Raw genomic sequence first — 19,834 nt, 5'->3', positions numbered from 1 at the left:
TAAACTCAGGGTGATAGTGAAGGAAGCCTGGCATACTGCAGTCCATGGGTCACAGAGAGGCGGGGATGGTTTAGCAACTGAACAACAACTATATAGTCATCCCTGGATATGTGCAGGGAGGGGGGCACAAGAGAGGATTGATACAAAAAAGGTGCTGAAGCCCCTTATATAAAATGACACAGTTCTTGCATAGAACACCCCACCCTACTCTCTTGTATACTTTTAATCACCTCAATTACTTATAATGCCTAATATGATGGAAATGCTATGTAAACGATTGCTGGAGTGCAGTGAATTCTAGTTTACCTTTGGGAACGTTATGGAATTTTTCCCCCAAATATTTTGGATCTGCATTTGATTGAATCCATGAATTCGGAGCCCAGGATGAAGAGGGCTGACCACATCATGAGTCATACTGGTCACCAGGACCACAGAGATACACAGGACGTGGCCCTTCCCTTACAGGAGTTGTAAACATGTCTGCACATCACCAGTAAGACATGGTGGTATGTGTGGCACAATACAGAGCAAATATAAGGCTCTGTGTTGTTCTAGAGAGAGACTGGTTATGGTAGGGGTTGAGGTGGGCAAGGCAGGCTTTGCAGCAGATGTTGTATCTTTACTTGTCAATATTCTTCTGTTGCATCATATTCCAAAAGCAAAATTTATCAAACCCTCAAGATTGACCAATCTGTCATCAAATCTTCTTTCCCTGCTAAAAGAAGTTTTCTTGGAGGAACAGTCTTTGCTAATTAATCCCATCAACAGAAATACCTGCCTTTCAGAATAATCAGTGAGTTCAAAACAGAACCATCCCTTCACTTAAAAGTTGATCAGGTTCTGTCATGTATAGCAGTTTTTGGCTGGGCTGCTTTTCTGTGTAAACAACAAATAATCGTGAAGGGATTTTACCTTCTGAGGACTAGACTCAAACCCAAGATAGGGTGATCTACTCAAATTTCTTCATACCCTTAGAAAACAAAGTATTTAGGCTGTTTTGAAACATCCTTGTGAATGATAGAGACATTAAAATGAAAAATAAAAATCATCCAGATTCTCCATAAAGCATAAGTTTGTGTTTTGGTCAGCCTATAAAATTCTCTACCTTATGTTAAAATGTAGAAAATCCTCTCCCATAAAGACACACATTTAGAATTACAAATTTTTCGCTTGAGATTTTCAAGGGTAAAAGAAGACACTTGGGAAGAAAAGAAGCCTGGAGCTATTTTTGTATGAAAAAGAAAATTCAGGAGAATCAAAATCTTTTATTTTTGTTCCATGACTTAATAATTCAACTGTACTTTTCTTTCTCCCAAAGCAGATAGGCATAGACAATGATTGCAATAGGTAAATAGGTACTTTTTGTTTTAAAAATCTCATAACAGCTTTGGGATCAAATTCCTTCCAAATTTAATTTGATTAACTTCTAAATAAGAAATACCATGTTTAAGTAAAATTATTGCATTCCAGAAAGTATTATAGTTTATTTGGCATGTGGGATCTGAGTTCCCTGAGCAGGAATTGAACCTGTGCCCCACTACAGTGGAAGCTCAGAATCCTAGCCACTGGACTGCCAGAGAAGTCCCTCCAGAGGGTATTATAAACAGCTAAAAAAGAAGAAAGGGAAATCATATTGATTTAAACCATGCTGGAATAATTATTTTGCACATCACCAATAGCTAATAATGGTTTTGCTGATAGCTCAGTTTGCAAAGAATCTGCCTACAATACAGGAAACCCCAGTTCGATTCCTGGGTCAGGAAGATCCATCCCCTGGAGAAGGGATAGGCTACCCACTCCAGTATTCTTGGGCTTCTCTTGTGGCTCAGCTGGTAAAGAATCCACCTGCAATGCAGGAGACCTGGGTTTGATCCCTGGGTTGGGAAGATCCCTTGGAGAAGGGAAAGGCTACTCACTCCAGTATTCTGGCCTGGGGAATTCCATGGACTGTATAGTCCATGGGGTCACAAAGAGACACGACTGAGAGAGTTTCACTTTTGATAGCCAATAATATTTGGAAGATTTGGAGATGATCTGGTTTACATTACACATATACACTTTAAAATACCTCATGAATTCAGTCAAGCTTTACCTCAAACAGATGATAAGAAATATGAAAATATGTAGTTTTGCGGTATTTAAGATCATCATCTAAAAACTGCTTGGTTTTTATTTTTCCAGAGAGCACAGTCAGATGAACTGGAAAAAATTGAAAAGCATGGTCGGTCCTCCAAAGACAAGGAAAACGCCAAGTCTCTGGACAAACCTGAGCAGTAAGCACACTGTTGGCCCCTTGGGCAGCATGCAGGCCGTGGGGGGCTCTTTCCATTGGGAAAATGAAGTATCTTCTGTGCATCAGTGTCATGAATGATGTGAGGATGAACGTGTTTATGTGCATCGTATTTTTCCTCCTAACTTGCCTTTATTTCCTTAGGTTCCTTTATGAACTGTCACTAATCCCCAACTTTTCAGAGCGAGTCTTTTGCATCCTGTTTCAGTCCACATTTTCAGAAAGCATTTGCTCAATTCGGCGCAAATTGGAGCTGCTACAGAAGTTGTGTGAGGTGGGTGCTTGGGTTCTGATATTTAATTGTGCTCAATCATGTTCATATTTCAAACAAGTTGTCTTTTATTTACAGTAAATACTGCCAACTGAGTACCATTTGAAGGCATTTTCTTTATTTTCCTCCATTTTGCAGACAGCCCCTCAACAAACTGTTAGTGATTCCAACCAAATGCTTCAGGAATAGCTGTATGACTCGACAGAAGAGAAATATTCTTCTGAAAATAAAGAACAAATGCTTGGCAGAAATGACCAATATTAACATCTAAAAAAGAGTTTGTCAAAATTTAATAGTACCATTCATTCTGGTTGTGGTAAATTATTTTGAAAAGTAGTCTTATGTCATTAAAGACATTTTCAGAGGAAGTGATGTACAAATTCAAGTTAAACTGTGTGTTTTGGAAGAAGTGAGTGTGAACCTTTCAGGGATAAATCTAAATTTGGAAATTAAACTTTATAACTGTGTTTTGGTTTCCCACACCTTATGCTAAAAATGTTACCCAGAGGCAGGTGCAGTTGGACTGATGGCAGTGACATTATACTGTGGTGGTTCTCATGTCACGGGTGTATTTGGTTTCCTTGCATTTACACCACAGAAGCATCCTAGGCTGGTACCTCTCAGCTGGAGAAGCACAACCTGCATGCTGTTAGTGGTGCAGCTTTTTCAAAGTTATCTTTGGAGACGCTGTTCTTAAATATACCTAAAATGAGCACTGATGAAGTTTGGATATGACCCATAATTATTAGTATGATATGAATATCTGCCACTGACTTAAGAAAATTCAAACAGTGAGTGAGAACTTCTTCTTTATCCTGTTTTACAGACATTAAAACATGGCTCAGGGGTTATGCAGGTTTTGGGTTTGGTTCTTGCCTTTGGCAACTACATGAATGGTGGAAATAATACTCGGGGACAGGCAGACGGTTTTGGATTAGATATTCTCCCGAAGCTGAAAGATGTTAAAAGCAGTGTAAGTATTTTGAGTGAGTGAATGTAGCAAACTGAGGAGTGGATGTCTGTTTTGTAATAAGTTAAACTATAAACCAGTGCGATAAATGTTTATGCTCCAAGGTCAAAAGTTCTATTATGTTCTGAGCCAGATAAAGATAATGGCCATCATATATTTGTGATAAAGAGAAGAATAATTTTCCTAAAGTGAGTAATTTTGAATCCTGTATCTAATGAATAATTGAATAGACAGTATTTTAAAAATAAAAACAATTAATTTTTACTTTCTTTACCATGTCTGCTAATATTTATCTATTTGGATCTGAGGACTAGTTAATTTTTATGAAGTAGACAGTATATCCATCACTTACTTCTTCTCTCCTTGTTAAGCAAGTGACCCCTAACAGGCCCAAATTTTAAAGAAAAAACAGAGATGAGTGAAAGTCACTCAGTTGTGTCTGACTCTTTGCTACCCCATGGCCTATACAGTCTGTGGAATTCTCAAGGCCGGAATACTTGAGTGGGTAGTCGTTCCCTTCTCCAGGGGGTCTTCCCAGCCTAGGGATCAAACTCAGGTCTCCTGCATTACAGGTGGATTCTTTACCAGCTGAGCCACAAGAGAAGCCCAAGAATACTGGAGTGGGTAGCTTATCCCTTCTCCAGTGGATCTTCTCAACCTAGGACTTGAACCGCGATCTTCTGCATTGTCGGTGGATTCTTTACCAACTGAGCTATCAGAAAAGCGCAAAATTTAAAAGATGATTCTCTTTTTCTCCATTTAATCCTCTCTTTGATATTGGTATATATGGGAACATCTAAGCCCTCTTTGTGAAGCTTCTTTAATCTCTATTCTTTAGAAATCTATTTTTTTCAAAGTTTTACAATGTCAGACTTTAACCACTCTGGTGGTTTCCCTGATCTTATATTTCTACCAACACTCTCATAATCTCTTAGACATTAATTTTAAGCAAACACAACTAGAGAAGTAGAATTTTTAAAAACTAATTAGGCTTCCTAAAGGGTGTTCCCATGCCTACCAATATCAAGGAGAGGATTATATGGAGAAAAAGAGAATCATCTTTAAAATATTTTTTCTCCATATGATCTTTTTCTTGATATTGGTAGGAGTGGGAACATCTAAGCCCTTTTGCAAGCATAATTATTTTTTTTTTAATTCTACTTCTCTATTTGTGTTTGCTTAAAGTTAACATCTAAGAGATTATGAGAGTGTCAGTAGAAATATAAGATCAGGGAAACCACCAGAGTGGTTAAAGTCTGATATTGTAAACTTTGAAAATAATAGAATTGATTTCTAAAGGATAGAGATTAAAGAAGCTTCACAAAGATCTAAATGATGAAGGAAATGTTTTTAAAATATTAAGTTCAAGTGAGGGAATTCCCAGGTGGCACTAGTGATGAAGAATGTGCCTGCCAGTGAAGAAGACATAAGAGATCCTGGGTCAGGTTCGATTCCTAGGTCAGGAAGATCCCCTGGAGGAGGGCATGGCAACCCACTCCAATATTCTTGCTGAAGAATCCCATGGATAGAGAAACCAGGCAGGCTACAGTCCACTGGGTCGCAAAGAGTCGTACATGACTGAAGTGACTTAGCATGCACGCCCGCCCACAAGTTTAAGGGAACAATTGGCCTATAAAAATGAAAATATAGAGAATTGTCCTCCTAGATATGGAAATAAAAATAATAAGGAAATAATCTCCCTGACAGAAGGGAGATACTTATTTTTCTTTTTTCTGCTGGTCAACAACTCACTGGTTTATTTAGTCATTACACTCATATGTTCATTTGACATTCTTTTATCCAGCTTCTATGAAATGCCAAACCCTGTACTTTTCTAAAATTGGGAAAAGCATAGTCCTTTCTTGGAACACCAACAGCATATAACTTTTGTGATTTTTATGGTTCTATTTGTTCAAGTGCCTTTTTATTTGTATTTCACACATTTTCTCAGGAACCTTCAATATGTCAACCTGATAAATCACATTTATTCAAAATTTATTTATTCCTCTAAACACATGGTAGTTTTTTAATAGTTCTTTTTTAAAAAGATTTATTTATATTTTTTTTATTTTTGTGCTGGGTCTTCGCTGCTGCACATGCAGTCTTTCTTTAATTTCAGTGAGCAGGTGCTACTCTTCAGTTGCAGTGTACGGGCTTCTCATTGCAGTGGTTTCTCTTGCTCTGGAGCATGGGCTCTAGGTGTGCAGACTTCAGTAGTTGCAGCTCTCAGGCTCTGGAACATGAGCTCAGTATTTGTGGCACATGGGCTTAGCCCCACAGCATGTGGAATCTTCCCGGATCGGGAATCCAACTTGTGTCCCCTGCATTGGCAGGTGGATTCTTAACCACTGGACCACCAAGGAAGTACTGAATATTTCTTAACAACTGACTGTTGAATTGAAACAAGTAATTTTTGCAAATAACATTAGAATATAAATATAATCAATAAAATGTTACTTATAAAAAATGAATCTGAGATAGATTCTTATGGTCATAATTATATATGTATAAGGGATTATTTGATTTTTGTATTGGTTAATATATCTTATTCAATCCTCCTATAAGTTAAATTTCATTAAATAATTAAGAAATGATATGGATAAAAATAATCAAGAAGTAAGATTTTTTAGTAATTTAACTTGCATTCTCACATGGCCTATGCAAAGTCTATTTGATTCTTTCTCTATAAAATAAAGATAACTATGTCTGTAGAGTTTCATAGACTTGCATGTGTGAAACAGTTACTCAGATCACTCAGAATTACCTAGGCATTTAATAAGCGTTTTGTTAATTGACTGAGGTATTGCTGATCATTTCACTGATTTACAAGTTAGGAAAGACAAAGGAAGTTAGTTGCTTAAATCATTTTACAAGTAATCCTACTTCTAATATATGTACTACTTTTGTTATTATAGCTATGTATTTATGTGTAATCAATGTATATAGTAAAATATGTTGTTGTTGCTTAGTTGTTAAGTCATGTCCAACTCTTTGCAACCCCATGAACAGTAGCCCACCAGGCTCCTCTGTCCATGGCATTACCCAGGCAAGTATCCTGGAGTGGGCTGCCATTTCCTTCTCCAGGGGATCTTCCCGACCCAGGGATTGAACCTATGTCTGCTGCATTGGCAGGTGGATTCTCTATTGCTGAGCCACTGGGGAAGCCCATAATATGTTCAGGGAGTCTGTGTTGTATTAGTTGCTCAATCATGTCCAACTCTTTGTGACTCCATGGACTGTAGCCCATCAGGCTCCTCTAGCCATGTGATTTTCTAGGCAAGAACACTGGATTGGGTTGCCATTCCCTTCTACAGGGGATCTTCCCAACCCAGGGATTGAACCTGTATCTCCTGCATTGGCAAGCAGGTTCTTTACCATCTGAGCCACCAGGGAAGCCCATCAGGGAGTCTAATAGATATATTATCATATCCTGTCAGACTTGTTTATAAAGGAATGTTGCTCTTTTTATCAGTGAGGGATAAATCATGGTTAGGTTGAATATTCCAGAAAACAAACTTTTTATTATAGGGTATGTTTTAAAAAATATGTTTTTGGTTTCACACATCCCGATTATCTAGTACTTATTTTGAGAATTAAAAAAACATGTATTAATGCCTCTAAATGAGCCAGAAAAAAGGTGGACAGCTCTTCTTTGAAAATTGTTAGATATGAAGCAGTTTTTCTTCTTTAGAACTATATACATTGCATTTTTATAGCTGCATAGATACTAATTCTTGAATCTCAGTTGCTGACATAATTTATAACATGAATTTGCATTTTTAAAGCTCCAGCTTACTTGAGATAATACTTAACTTTTAAATTTTCTTAATCTACTTAGTAATAAACCTTAGTCAAACTTCCTGTTGGAGTGGTCCCTATTGATTCAGCCATACAGAAATGCTGGTGTTATTTAATCATTTCTGTTTAGATAGTAGTTATACCTGTTAATAATAAGAAATAAAATTAATTAATTTTCTGGTTGAGGAAGGTGAAAGCAGGAAGGTGTGTACAACTGAGACAACTCTTGTTGTGCTTCCACTTGGGGCTCAGGTGGGAACAGAGGTGGGGAGGAGAAGACTATCTGGGCCATTAAACTATAGTAACATGAAACAGAGAACTTCTCCTTTCATCCAAAATATTCTCATCTACATGTGTGGGTTTACTGGGAGGAATTTTATTTAATGCTGTATATTTAGTCATTTTTAAAAATGTATTTCTACTCACTTTGGTCTCTCTGCCTAGGACAATAGCAGAAGCCTGTTGTCATATATCGTGTCATATTATCTTCGCAATTTTGATGAGGTGAGATAATGTTCACAGAGTCACATTTTGTTATTCCTTGTTGTTGAGTGATGTGGTCGTGTTTGGTGTTGTTTGTCATTGCTGCTGCTGTTCTGTCCTCATTTATTTAAATGTTCTGTGCTCCGTGCTGACCAGGACGCTGGGAAAGAACAATGTGTGTTTCCACTGCCTGAACCCCAGGACCTCTTTCAGGCCTCACAGATGAAGTTTGAAGATTTTCAAAAAGACCTCAGAAAACTCAAGAAAGACCTGAGAGGTAACTTACAATGTTAAGGAAACTCAGTTTTTATTTATGCTTCTTTAATGACAGATTTTTCAGTGTTTCTAAAGAAAGTAAACATCAATGTAAATAAACATTTTCATATGTGGCAAAAGAAAAAATTTACAAGTAATCTTATTCTTTTGTTGTTTAAAAAGTTATATGTATTAGAAATCTAGTTATTTAATCACATCTTGGTTATTTGAATAGCAGCCTCTTTCATCAGGGACAAATTTTATTGTCTTACTTTCACTTTATGTTCAAGAATATTTGTACATTTATCATATCTTGTTAAAAGACACATATTTCCTCCCCACCCGCCCTTGGTATACTTGCCTAAGATTTTGTGGCATGTGAACTTTCCTGGGAAGAAAACATTTTTTCATGTATTTGGTTAAAAATAAATGCATGTGTAATGCTTTATTGTTATTGTTCAGTTGCTAAGTCATGTCTGACTCTTTGTGACTCCATGGACTGCAGCACACCAGGCTTTCCTGTCCTTTACTGTCTCTCAGAGTTTGCCCACACTCATGTCCATTGGGGCTTCCCAAGTGACACTAGTGGTAAAGAACCCACCTGACAATGCAGGAGACAGAAGAGATGCAGATTCTATCCCTGGGTTGGGAAGATGACCTGGAGAAGAGCACGGTAGTCCACTCCAGTATTCTTGCCTGGAGAACCTCCATGGACAGAGGAGACTGGCTGGATTCAGTCCATAGGGTCTCAAAGAGTCAGACACCACTGAAGCAAATTAGCACACAGGCATGCACATCCATTGAGTTGGTGATGCCATCCAACCATCTCATCTCTGTCACCCCTTCTTTTACTGCCCTCAGTCTTTCCCAGCATCAGAGTCTTTTCCAATGAGTCGGCTCTTCACATCAGGTGCCCAAAGTATTGGAGCTTCAGCTTCAGCATCAGTCCTTCCAGTGAATAGTCAGGATTGATTTCCTTGAACTGACTGGTTTAATCTCCTTGGTGTCCAACAGATTGTTAAGAGTCTTCTCAGTTGTTAGTTGAGAAGCCTTGGATCATTTTGAAGACTTCGAAACTCTTCAGTTCAGTTCAGTCGCTCAGTCGTGTCCGACTCTCTGCGACCCCATGAATCGCAGCACGCCAGGCCTCTCTGTCCATCACCAACTCCCGGAGTCTACCCAAACCCATGTCCATCGAGTTGGTGATGCCATCCAACCATCTCTTCCTCTGTCATCCCCTTCTCCTCCTGCTCCCAATCCTACCCAGCATTAGGGTCCTTTCCAATGAGTCAATTCTTCGCATGAGGTGGCCAAAGTATTGGAGTTTCAGCTTCAACATCAGTCTTCCCAATGAACACCCAGGATTGATCTCTTTTAGGATGGATTGATTGGATCGCCTTGCAGTCCAAGGGACTCTCAAGAGTCTTCTCCAACACCACAGTTCAAAAGCATCAATTCTGCGGTGCTCAGCTTTCTTCACCGTCCAACTCTCACATCCATACATGACCGCTGGAAAAACCATAGCCTTGACTAGAAAGACTTTTGTTGGCAAAGTAATATCTCTGCTTTTAAATATGCTATCTAGGTTGGCCATAACCTTCCTTCCAAGGAGTAAGCGTCTTTTAATTTCATGGCTGCAGTCACCATCGGCAGTCATTTTGGAGCCCAGAAAAATAAAGTCTGACACTGTTTCCACTGTTTCCCCATCTATTTCCCATGAAGTGATGGGACCAGATGCCATGATCTTAGTTTTCTGAACGTTGAGCTTGAAGCCAACGTTTTCACTCTCCTCTTTCACTTTCATCAAGAGGCTCTTTAGTTCTTCTTCACTTTCTGCCATAAGGGTGGTGTCATCCGCATATCTGAGGTTATTGATATTTCTCCCTGCAATCTTGATTCCAGCTTGTGTTTCTTCCAACCCAGCGTTTCTCATGATGTACTCTGCATATAAGTTAAATAAGCAGGGTGACAATATACATCCTTGACGTACTCCTTTTCCTATTTGGAACCAGTCTGTTGTTCCATGTCCGGTTCTAACTGTTGCTTCCTGACCTGCATACAGGTTTCTCAAGAGACAGGACAGATGGTCTGGTATTCCCATCTCTTTCAGAAACTCTTCAGAATGGTACATTTAAAGTAATGCACAAAAGCATATAGTTACAATTTTTTGTTTTTTGTAAATAAAAATCCTTTCATCTGTCCTACCTTTATAAATGAGGTACATTTGGCTTACAATATTATTATTAGTTTTAGGTGTACAACGTTATGATGACAAAGGTCCGTATAGTCAAAGCTATGGTCTTTCCAGTGATCATGTATGGACGTGAGAGTTGGACCATACAGAAGGCTGAACACAGAAGAATTGATGTTTTCAAATTGCAGTGATGGAGAAGACTTTTAAAATCCCTTAGATTGCAAGGAGATCAAACCAGTTAATCCTAAAGGAAATCAACCCTGAATACTCATTGGAAGGACTGATACTGAAGCTCCAATAATTTGTCCACCTGATGTGAAGAGCCAATTCATTGGAAGAGACCCTGAGGGTGGGAAAGATTGGGGGCAGGAGAAGAAGGGAGTGACAGAGATGAGATGGTTGGATGCCATCACAGATTCAATGGACATGAACTTGGGCAAACTCTAGGAGATAGGGTTGGGGAAGCCTGGCATACTGCACTGAACAACAACAAAATTTTCATATATTATGTACCAGCGTTATTACAGTGTTATATTCCCTATGCTGTACCTTGCATCCCTGTGACTTATTTATTTTGTAACTGGCAGTTTGTACCTCTTTAATCCCTTTCACCTATTTCACTCACCTACTTTATCTTCTTTTCATGAAGTTTCTTCATGTTGTGTAGTTGAACATACCACAACTTTCAATTTAAGCCTCTTTCTCACTATTTAAGCACAGTCAGGGAGGGCATTTATGTGAGATTTTCATTTCATGTTGTGTCGCTAGATGAGAAGAGGCTTATTTACCCCAGCAGCCAAAAAGATGATACAACTTTTTAAAGAGATTCTGTCCTAGTGATCTATAATCAAATTTATAGAGTTGTTATATTCTGGTCATAGATGATTTTATATAGATTTAAATCATAGCAACATTATATAGTTTGCTTATAGTTCCTAAATACTTAATATTTATCATGTACCTGGGGCATGATAGGCCTTTGCTAGGTGTCGTGAGTACCAAAGATACGAGCATCACTGTCAAGGAGGAGTGAAATCCTGCCCCTTAGGTGCTCCCCTGAGAGCATCAAATATGGGTGCTCATGGATTGATTATAGTCTTTGCAGATGAAGATGGTGAAGCTCTATACAAGCAGCAAAAAAAAAAAAAAAAACCAGGAGCTGACTGTGGCTCAGATCATGAACTGCTTATTGTAAAATTTAGACTTAAATTCAAGAAAGTAGGGAAAACCTGTAGGCCATTCAGGTTTGACCTAAATCACATCCCTTATGATTATACACTGGAAGTGACATATAGATTCAAGGGATTGGACCTGATAGAGTGCCTGAAGAACTATGAACAGAGGTTGGTGACATTGTACAGGAGGCAGTGATCAAGACCATCCCCAAGAAAAAGAAATGCAAAAAGGCAAAATGGCTGTCTGAGGAGGCCTTACAAATAGCCAAGAAAAGAAGAGAGGCTAAAGGCAAAGAAGAAAAGGAAAGATATACCCATCTGAATGCAGAGTTCCAAAGAATAGCAAGGAGAGGTAAGAAAGCCTTCCTAGTAATCAATGCAAAGAAATAGAGGAAGACAATAGAATGGGAAAGACTAGAGAGCTCTTCAAGAAAATTAGATATACAAAAGGAACATTTCATGCAAAGATGGGCACAATAAGGAACAGAAACTGTATGGAACTAACATAAGTGGAAGATATTAAGAAGAGGTGGCTAGAATATACACAAGAACTGTATAAAAAAGATCTTAATGACCTAGATAACCACGATGATGTGATCACTCACTTAGAGCCAGACGTCCTGGAATGTGAAGACAAGTGGGCCTGAGGAAGCATCACTACGAACAAAACTCGTGGAAGTGATGGAATTCCAGTTGAGCTATTTCAAATCCTAAAAGATGGTGGAGTGAAAGTGCTGCACTCAATATGCCAGCAAATATGGAAAACTTAGCAGTGACCACAGGACTGGAAAAAAACCATTTTTAATTCCAATCCCAAAGAAGGACAATGCTGAAGAATGTTCAAACAATTGCACTATTGAACTTATTTCACATGCTAGCAAATTAATGCTCAAAATTCTCCAAGCCAGGCTTCAACAGTACATGGACCAAGAACTTCCAGATGTTCAAACTGGATTTAGAAAAGGCAGAGGAACCAGAGATCAAATTGCCAGCATCCATTGGATCATAGAAAAAACAAGAGAATCCCAGAAAAAACATCTATTTCTGCTTTATTGACTACGCTAAAGCCTTTGACTGTGTGGATCACAACAAACTGGAAAATTCTTAAAACAGATGGGACTATTAGACCACTTTACCTGCCTCCTGAGAAATCAGTATGCAGGTCAAGAAGCAACAGTTAGAACGGACATGGGGGGGATGGTATACAACAGACTGTATATTGTCACCCTGCTTATTTAACTTACATGCAGAGTACATCATGCGAAATGCTGGACTGGAGGAAGCACAAGCTGGAATCAAGATTGCCTGAAGAAATATCAATAACCTCAGATATTCAGATGATACCACTCTTATGGCAGAAAGAGAAGAGGAACTAAAGAACCTCTTGATGAAGGTGAAAGAGGAGAGTGAAAAAACTGGCTTAAAACTCAACATTCAGAAAACTAAGATTATGGCATCTGGTCCCATCACTTCATGGCAAATAGTTGGGGAAACAATAGAAGCAGTGACAGACTTTATTTTCTTTGGCTCCAGAATCACCTCAGATGGTGACTGCAGCCATGAAATTAAAAGACACTTGCTCCTTGGAAGAAAAGCTATGACAAACTTAGACAGCATATTAAAAAGCTGAGACTTTACTTTGTTGACAGAGGTCTGTCTAGTACTTTTAAGTTAGCAAATCTGGAAATTTCAGCAGTGGCCATTGGCCTGGAAATAGTCAGTTTTCATTACAATTCCAAAGAAGGGCAATACCAAGAATGTTCAAACTACCCGATAGTTGCACTCATTTCACATGCTAGCAAGGTTATGCTCAAAATCCTTCAAGCTAGGCTTCAGCCATACATGAACTGAGAACTTCCAGATGTACAAGCTGGGTTTTGAAGAGGCAGTGGAACCAGAGATCAAATGACCAACATTTGCTGCATCATGGAGAAAACAAGGGAGTTCCAGAAAACCATCTACTTCTGCTTTATTGACTACATGAAAGCCTTTGACTGTGTATTTCACAACAAACTGGGAAATTCTTAAAGAGATGGGAATACCAGACCACCCTACCTGTCTTCTGAGAAACCTGTATGTGAGTCAAGAAGTAACAGTTAGAACAGTACATAGAACAATTGAGTGGTTCCAAATTGGGAAAGGAGTAGGACAAGGTTGTATACTGTCACCCTGCTTACTTGACTTATATGCAGAGTACATTATGCGAAATGCCAGGCTGGATGAAGCACAGGCGTGAAGCACAGGCTGGAATTAAGATTGCCAAGGGAAATATCAACAACCTCAAATATGCAGATGATACCATTCTAATGGCAGAAAATGAAGAGGAACTAAAGAGCTTCTTGATGAGGGTGAAAGAGGAAAGTGAAAGAGGAAAGCTGGCTTAAAACTCAACATTCAAAAAACTAAGATCTTGGCTTCCAGTCCCATCACTTTATGGCAAACTGAAGGGGAAAAAGTGGAAACAGTGCCAAATTTTATTTTGGGGGGCTCCAAAACCACTGTGGATGGTGACTGCAGCATTGAAATTAAAATATACTTGCTCCTTCACAGCAAACTTTGAGAAACATAGGAAAACTTTGAGAAACCTAGATAGCTTATTGAAAAGCAGAGACATCATTTTGCCAACAAAGGACCATATAGTTAAAGCAATGGTTTTTCCAGTAGTCATGTAAAAATGTGGAGATGGACCATAAAGAAGACTGAGTGCTGAAGAATTGATGCTTTCAAATTGTGGTACTGGAGAAGACTCTTGACTGCTAGGGAAATGCAAATCAGAACCACAATGTGATATCACCTCACACTTTTCAGAATAGCTATCGTCAAAAGAACACAAATAACAAATGTTGGTAAGGATCTGGAGAAAAGGGAACCCTTGTACACTATTGTTGGGAATGTAAATTGGTGCAGTCTCTGTGGAAAACACTATGGAAGATTCACAAAAAACTAAAAATACAGCTACCAAATGAACCAGCAATTCCACTCCTGGGTATATATCTTTAAACACCCACAGTGGATTCATGTCAATGTATGGCAAAACAAATACAATATTGTAAAGTTAAAAAATAGATAAATAAACGAATTTAAAATAAATAAATAAATAAAAATAAAAATAAAAAACCACACAAACACAAATTATGAAAAGATACATACATCCCTATATTTATAGCAACATTATTCACAGTTATCAAGATGTGGAAGCAACCGAAATGTCCATCAGCAGGTGAATGGATAAAGAAGGTGTATATACACACATACACACAAATACATACACAGTGGAACATTACTCAGCCATAAAAAGGAATGAAATTTTGCCACTTGGAACAACATGGATAGAATTAGAAGGTACTGTGCAGAGTGAAAAATAAAGACAAATACTGTGTTATCACTTATACATGGAAACTATAAAATACTGCAAAATAATGATTTAACAAAAAGGCAGACTCATAGTTATAAAGAACAAATTTGTAGTTAATAGTTGAGTGAGGGAAGGGAGAGGGATGATATGGGGAGTGAGGAGTGGTTGGTACAAGCTATTATGTATAAAATAAACTACAAGGATGTATTTTACAACACAGAGAATATAGCCAATATTTTAAAATAACTATAAATGGAGTATAACTTTTAAAAATTGTTTATCACTACATTGTATACCTGTAACTTACATAATTTGTACATCAATTATACTTCAATAAAGAAAAGGGAGGGGACTTCCTTTTGTGGTCCAGTAATTAAGAATCCAAGTGCCACTGCAGGGAACACAGGTTTGATCGCTGGTCCAGGGAAATCCCACCTGCTGAGGAGCAGCTAAGGCCATGTGCCGCAACTACTGAAGCCTGTGTGCCTAGAGCCTGTGCTCTGCAATGAGAGAAGCCACTGAAATGTGAAATCTGCACTGCAACAAAGAACAGCCCCTGCTTGCTGCAACTAGAGAAAGCTCAAGTGCAACAATGAATACCCAGTGAAGCCAAAAATAAAATAGTAAATAAATAAAAATTTAAAAATGAACTTCTGTTTAGTAAAAATGAAGAGAAAGAAAAGAAAAGGTAGGGACTTCCTTGGAGATCCAGTGGTTAAAATTCTGGGCTTCTAGTGCAGGGGGCTTAAGTTCTATTCCTGCTCTGGGAACTAGATCCCATGTGTGCTGGTGTAGTAATCAAAACATGGTTGGTACTGGCAGGAAAACAGACTCATGTATCACTGAAACAAAATGGAAAGTCCAGAAATAAATTCACACTTACATGGTTGATTAATATATGTCAGAGAAATCAATAATATGTGGTAGGGGAAAGACAGCCACTTCAGTAAATGCTTTTGGGGAAACTGTACAGCCACATGCAAAACAATGACACTGGACCATTTTCTTACACCATATTCAAAGGTAAAATGGTTAAAGGGTCAAATGTAAGACCTAAAACCACAAAATACCTACAGGAAAACATAAGCAGTATATTCATTTTCATCTTAAGTCCTAGGGATATTTTTTTAGATATGTTTCCTCAGGCAAGAGTAAGAAAAGCAAAAATAAACAAACGGACTATGTCAAACAAAAAAGCATTTGTACAGCGAAAGAAACTATCAAAATGAAAAGGCAGTCTGCTGTATGGGAGAAGATAATTTGCAAATAATATACTGGACAAAAGCTTAATATTTAAATTATATCAAGAAATCATATAACCTAATATTAAAAAGAACAAACAATTCAATTCAAAATTGCAGAGGACCTGAACAGTCATTTCTCCAAAGGACAAAAAGATAGCCAACAAACACATGAAAGGGTTCTTAACGTCACTAATCATCAGGAAAACACAAATCAAAACCAGTGCGCTATCACCTAACTTCTGTTACAATGATCATTATCAAAAAGACAAGAAATAACTATTGGCAAGGAGAATGAGGAGAAAAGGGAACCCTCATTCACTGTTGCTGGACATGTAAATTCATCCAGCTACTGTAGAGAACAGCATGACGATTCCTCAAAAAATTGAAAACAGAAATATTATCAGTTCAGTTCAGTTGCTCAATTGTGTCTGACTCTTTGTGACTCCATGGACTGCAGCATGCTAGGCCTCCCTGTCCATCACTAACTCCTGGAGTTTACTCAAACTCATGTCCATTGAGTCGGTGATGCCATCCAACCATCTCATCCTCTGTCATCCCCTTCTCCTCCCGCCTTCAATCTTTCCCAGCATCAGGGTCTTTTCAAATAGTCAGCTGTTCACATTAAGTGGCCAAAGTATTGGAGTTTCAGCTTCAGTATCAGTCTTTCCAGTGAATATTCAGGACTGATTTCCTTTAGAATTGAATGGTTGGATCTCCTTGTAGGCCAAGGGACTCTCAAGAGTTTTCTCCAACACCACAGTTCAAAAGCATCAATTCTTCAGCGCTCAGCTTTCTTTATGGTCCAACTCTCACATCCGTACATGACTACTGGAAAAAACCATATCTTTGACTACATGGACCTTTGTTGGCAAAGTAATGTCTCTGCTTTTTAATATGCTGTCTAGGTTGGTCATACCATTTCTACCAAAGAGCAAGTGTCTTAATTTCATGGCTGCAGTCACCATCTGCAGTGATTTTGGAGCCCCAAAAAATAAAGTGTTTCACTGTTTCCCCATATATTTGCCATGAAGTGATGGGACCAGATGCCATGATCTTAGTTTTCTGAATGTTGAGTTTTAAAGCCAACTTTTTCACTCTCTTCTTTCGCTTTTTTCAGGAAGCTCTTTAGTTCTTCGCTTTCTGGCATAAGGGTGGTGTCATCTGCATATCTGAGGTTATTGATGTTTCTTCAGGCAATCTTGATTCCAGCTTGTGCTTCATCCAGCCCACCGTTTCTCATGATGTACTCTGCATATAAGTTAAATAAGCAGAATGACAATATACAGCCTTGATGTACTTCTTTCCCTATTTGGAACCAGTTCTGAATTCCAGTTCTGGGTATTATACCAATAAAAATGCTAATTGAAAATGATGTATACACCCCTATGTTTGTTGAAGCCTGATTTATAAATAAGTATCCACCAATAGATGAATGGATAAAGACATGTTTTACATATACATATGTATGTATACCTGTTATACACACACACACACACACACACGTTTCACCTGCACACACAGTGGAATGTTATTCAGCCATGGAAAAAGGAAAAATTCCCACTTACAGTAGCACAAGTGGACCTGGAGTGTATTATGCTAAGTGGAATATGTCAGACGAGAAAGACCAATGTCGTATTACTGTCAGTTATGTGTGGAATCCAAAGAGCAAAACAAATGATCAAACAAAACAGAAAAGATGTTCATTGATACAGAGAATAAGCTTGTGGTTGCTGGGATAGGGGCGCAGGGATGGTTGAAAAAGGCAATGTGGATAAGAGGTATAATCTTGCATTTGATATAAAATACGTGATGGGGTTTAATATATATCCTGAGGAATATACTCAGTATTATTTTAATAGCTTTGTATGGTCACAAATAGTTACTAGACTCACCATGGTATTCATTCCATAATGTATTTAAATGTTGAATCACTGTTGTATACCTGAAGCTAACATAATATTGTACATCAACTATAATATTTTTATTTTCTTTTTATAATCCCCTAAAGTAAAGCCTTGATGATAGGCTTCTTTTGACAGTATTAGATGCTGACATTTGTCAGTCATCATGGTTAACAGGATTTCCTAAAACAATTTGTAATTGTTTTAATGCACCATTAGCAGTGTGACATTCTGAACACTGTCTCTCTTTAATTTCAGCCTGTGAAGTTGAAGCGGGGAAGGTTTACCAAGTGTCCTCAGAAGAGCACATCCAGCCTTTCAAAGAAAACATGGAACGATTTATTATTCAAGGTAAATCCTGAAAAGATGCTGCACTTCCCTCCCTGCTCAGCAGAAAGGTAGAAGGCATTTTGAAAAATAGGCATTGGTTTAAAAGGGATTATTTTAACATCACAGAAAAATAAATGATGTTGTATCATAAATCACACAGTTGTGACAGACAAGCAATTAGCTAAACATGCTGTTTTGTGGATAATACTCATTATTACTGTTTTTTAATGACAGTAAATACAGTAGTTATTAGTTAAAATGGCATATGCTTATAAAGGCATTAAAATTTTTATGCTTTTTGTAATAGACAGTTAGATATTCTTTTAAGTTTTATCTACATTTACAACTTCAGTTCAACTTGGTATTTGCTTTATCAAAACATTGTGCTACAAAACAAAGTACATTGACAATTTTCCGATCTTGAAAACATTATATTCTGTTTTTATGGGATGTATAAATACTCCTGGATATTTAACACATTTTCCCCAAGGACCATAAAAGCTTTATAAATATTATATTCTTGATCCTTCCTATATTCCTATGAAATAAGCAGCAGTGGAAAATTTCAAACAATATTAAAGGAACAAAAAATTTTAATAGGAAAAATCTATTAATCTGTTGCTGTTTGAAATCCTTGAAACATGATTATATCAAAGGACTCACTACTCCACACATTTCTGCTTTGGAATATTGCATACCTTCTGAAGATCAGATCTGTATGAAGCTGTGCTCTGGGGAGGCTCTCCTACTTCAGGAATTCTCCAGAGACTGAGGTGGCCTGAGACTGAAGCCAAGCAGTGCTCTGAAGACTGGCTTCATCTTCTGTTGTTTTACAGTTTGTTCAGGTGTCTGTAATGATGATAACCCAGTGAATGAGTTATACTGGAATTTGATTAAACGTTCAGCACAGCTCTTTTTTAAATGAGACAATACCATTTAATCATTTAAATTAATTGTGATCTTAGAAGTTTGGTCCATCATATATCAGAGTGGTTGTCATTTTCATATCCTCAGGGATTCATAACTGAGAACAGAAAGTCTACTCACTGATTCCTAAATAGTCCTTGACTGAAATCCATGTTCTGTAGGATCTTATCAGCTCACACCAGTCTTAATGGTGAAGGAAAGTGAATCTTAGTTTTTCATCCAGTGGGCCTTTAGGATCAAGAGCCTGTAATGTTATGGAATATTCTTTTTCGCTTATGGATAAAAAGGAGTCCTTAACTCTATAACTCATTAAAAAAAAGTCAAACAATTTGCTAGATTTCACATCTAAAACATTAATGAGTATGTCATTCATATAGTTGTTCACATTATATGTGATTATACTATATAATATTTTGAATCTGTGCTTTGTAGACCAAGTGCTGAATTTTTCTTTTGACTCCATCTTAGTCATTTTTTGAATGAAGAGCGAAATTGTATTTTGCCACCCAGGTAGAATTTAGAAATTGTGCTTATAAATCATATATGATCAGCCATATCTAATCTTTCAAAATCATTATGATGATTCCAAGGTTATGTGAGACCCTCAGAATTTGCCCAGTAGTTCACATGGGTGGGAGACC

General features: G+C 37.8%; 1 protein-coding gene across 1 annotated transcript in view; it reads left to right on the top strand.

Annotated features, from left to right (window-relative positions):
* Window positions 1–19,834, top strand: part of FMN2 (formin 2) — a 389,781-nt gene that overhangs the window by 266,852 nt on the left and 103,095 nt on the right. The window contains exons 9-14 of the mRNA XM_081574390.1: window positions 2,182–2,273; window positions 2,435–2,564; window positions 3,388–3,534; window positions 7,774–7,833; window positions 7,969–8,089; window positions 18,195–18,287. Of these exons, the coding sequence (XP_081430516.1) occupies window positions 2,182–2,273; window positions 2,435–2,564; window positions 3,388–3,534; window positions 7,774–7,833; window positions 7,969–8,089; window positions 18,195–18,287 (643 nt within the window). The remainder of the gene's footprint in view (window positions 1–2,181; window positions 2,274–2,434; window positions 2,565–3,387; window positions 3,535–7,773; window positions 7,834–7,968; window positions 8,090–18,194; window positions 18,288–19,834) is intronic.

The sequence above is a fragment of the Giraffa tippelskirchi genome, chromosome 2 (genome assembly GCF_054371585.1).
Source record: "Giraffa tippelskirchi isolate mGirTip1 chromosome 2, T2T-mGirTip1v1.2.pri, whole genome shotgun sequence".
Taxonomy (NCBI): Eukaryota; Metazoa; Chordata; class Mammalia; order Artiodactyla; family Giraffidae; genus Giraffa; species Giraffa tippelskirchi.
The sequence above is the reverse complement of the archived record's forward strand: the minus strand, read 5'-3'. Positions and strand labels throughout refer to the sequence as shown.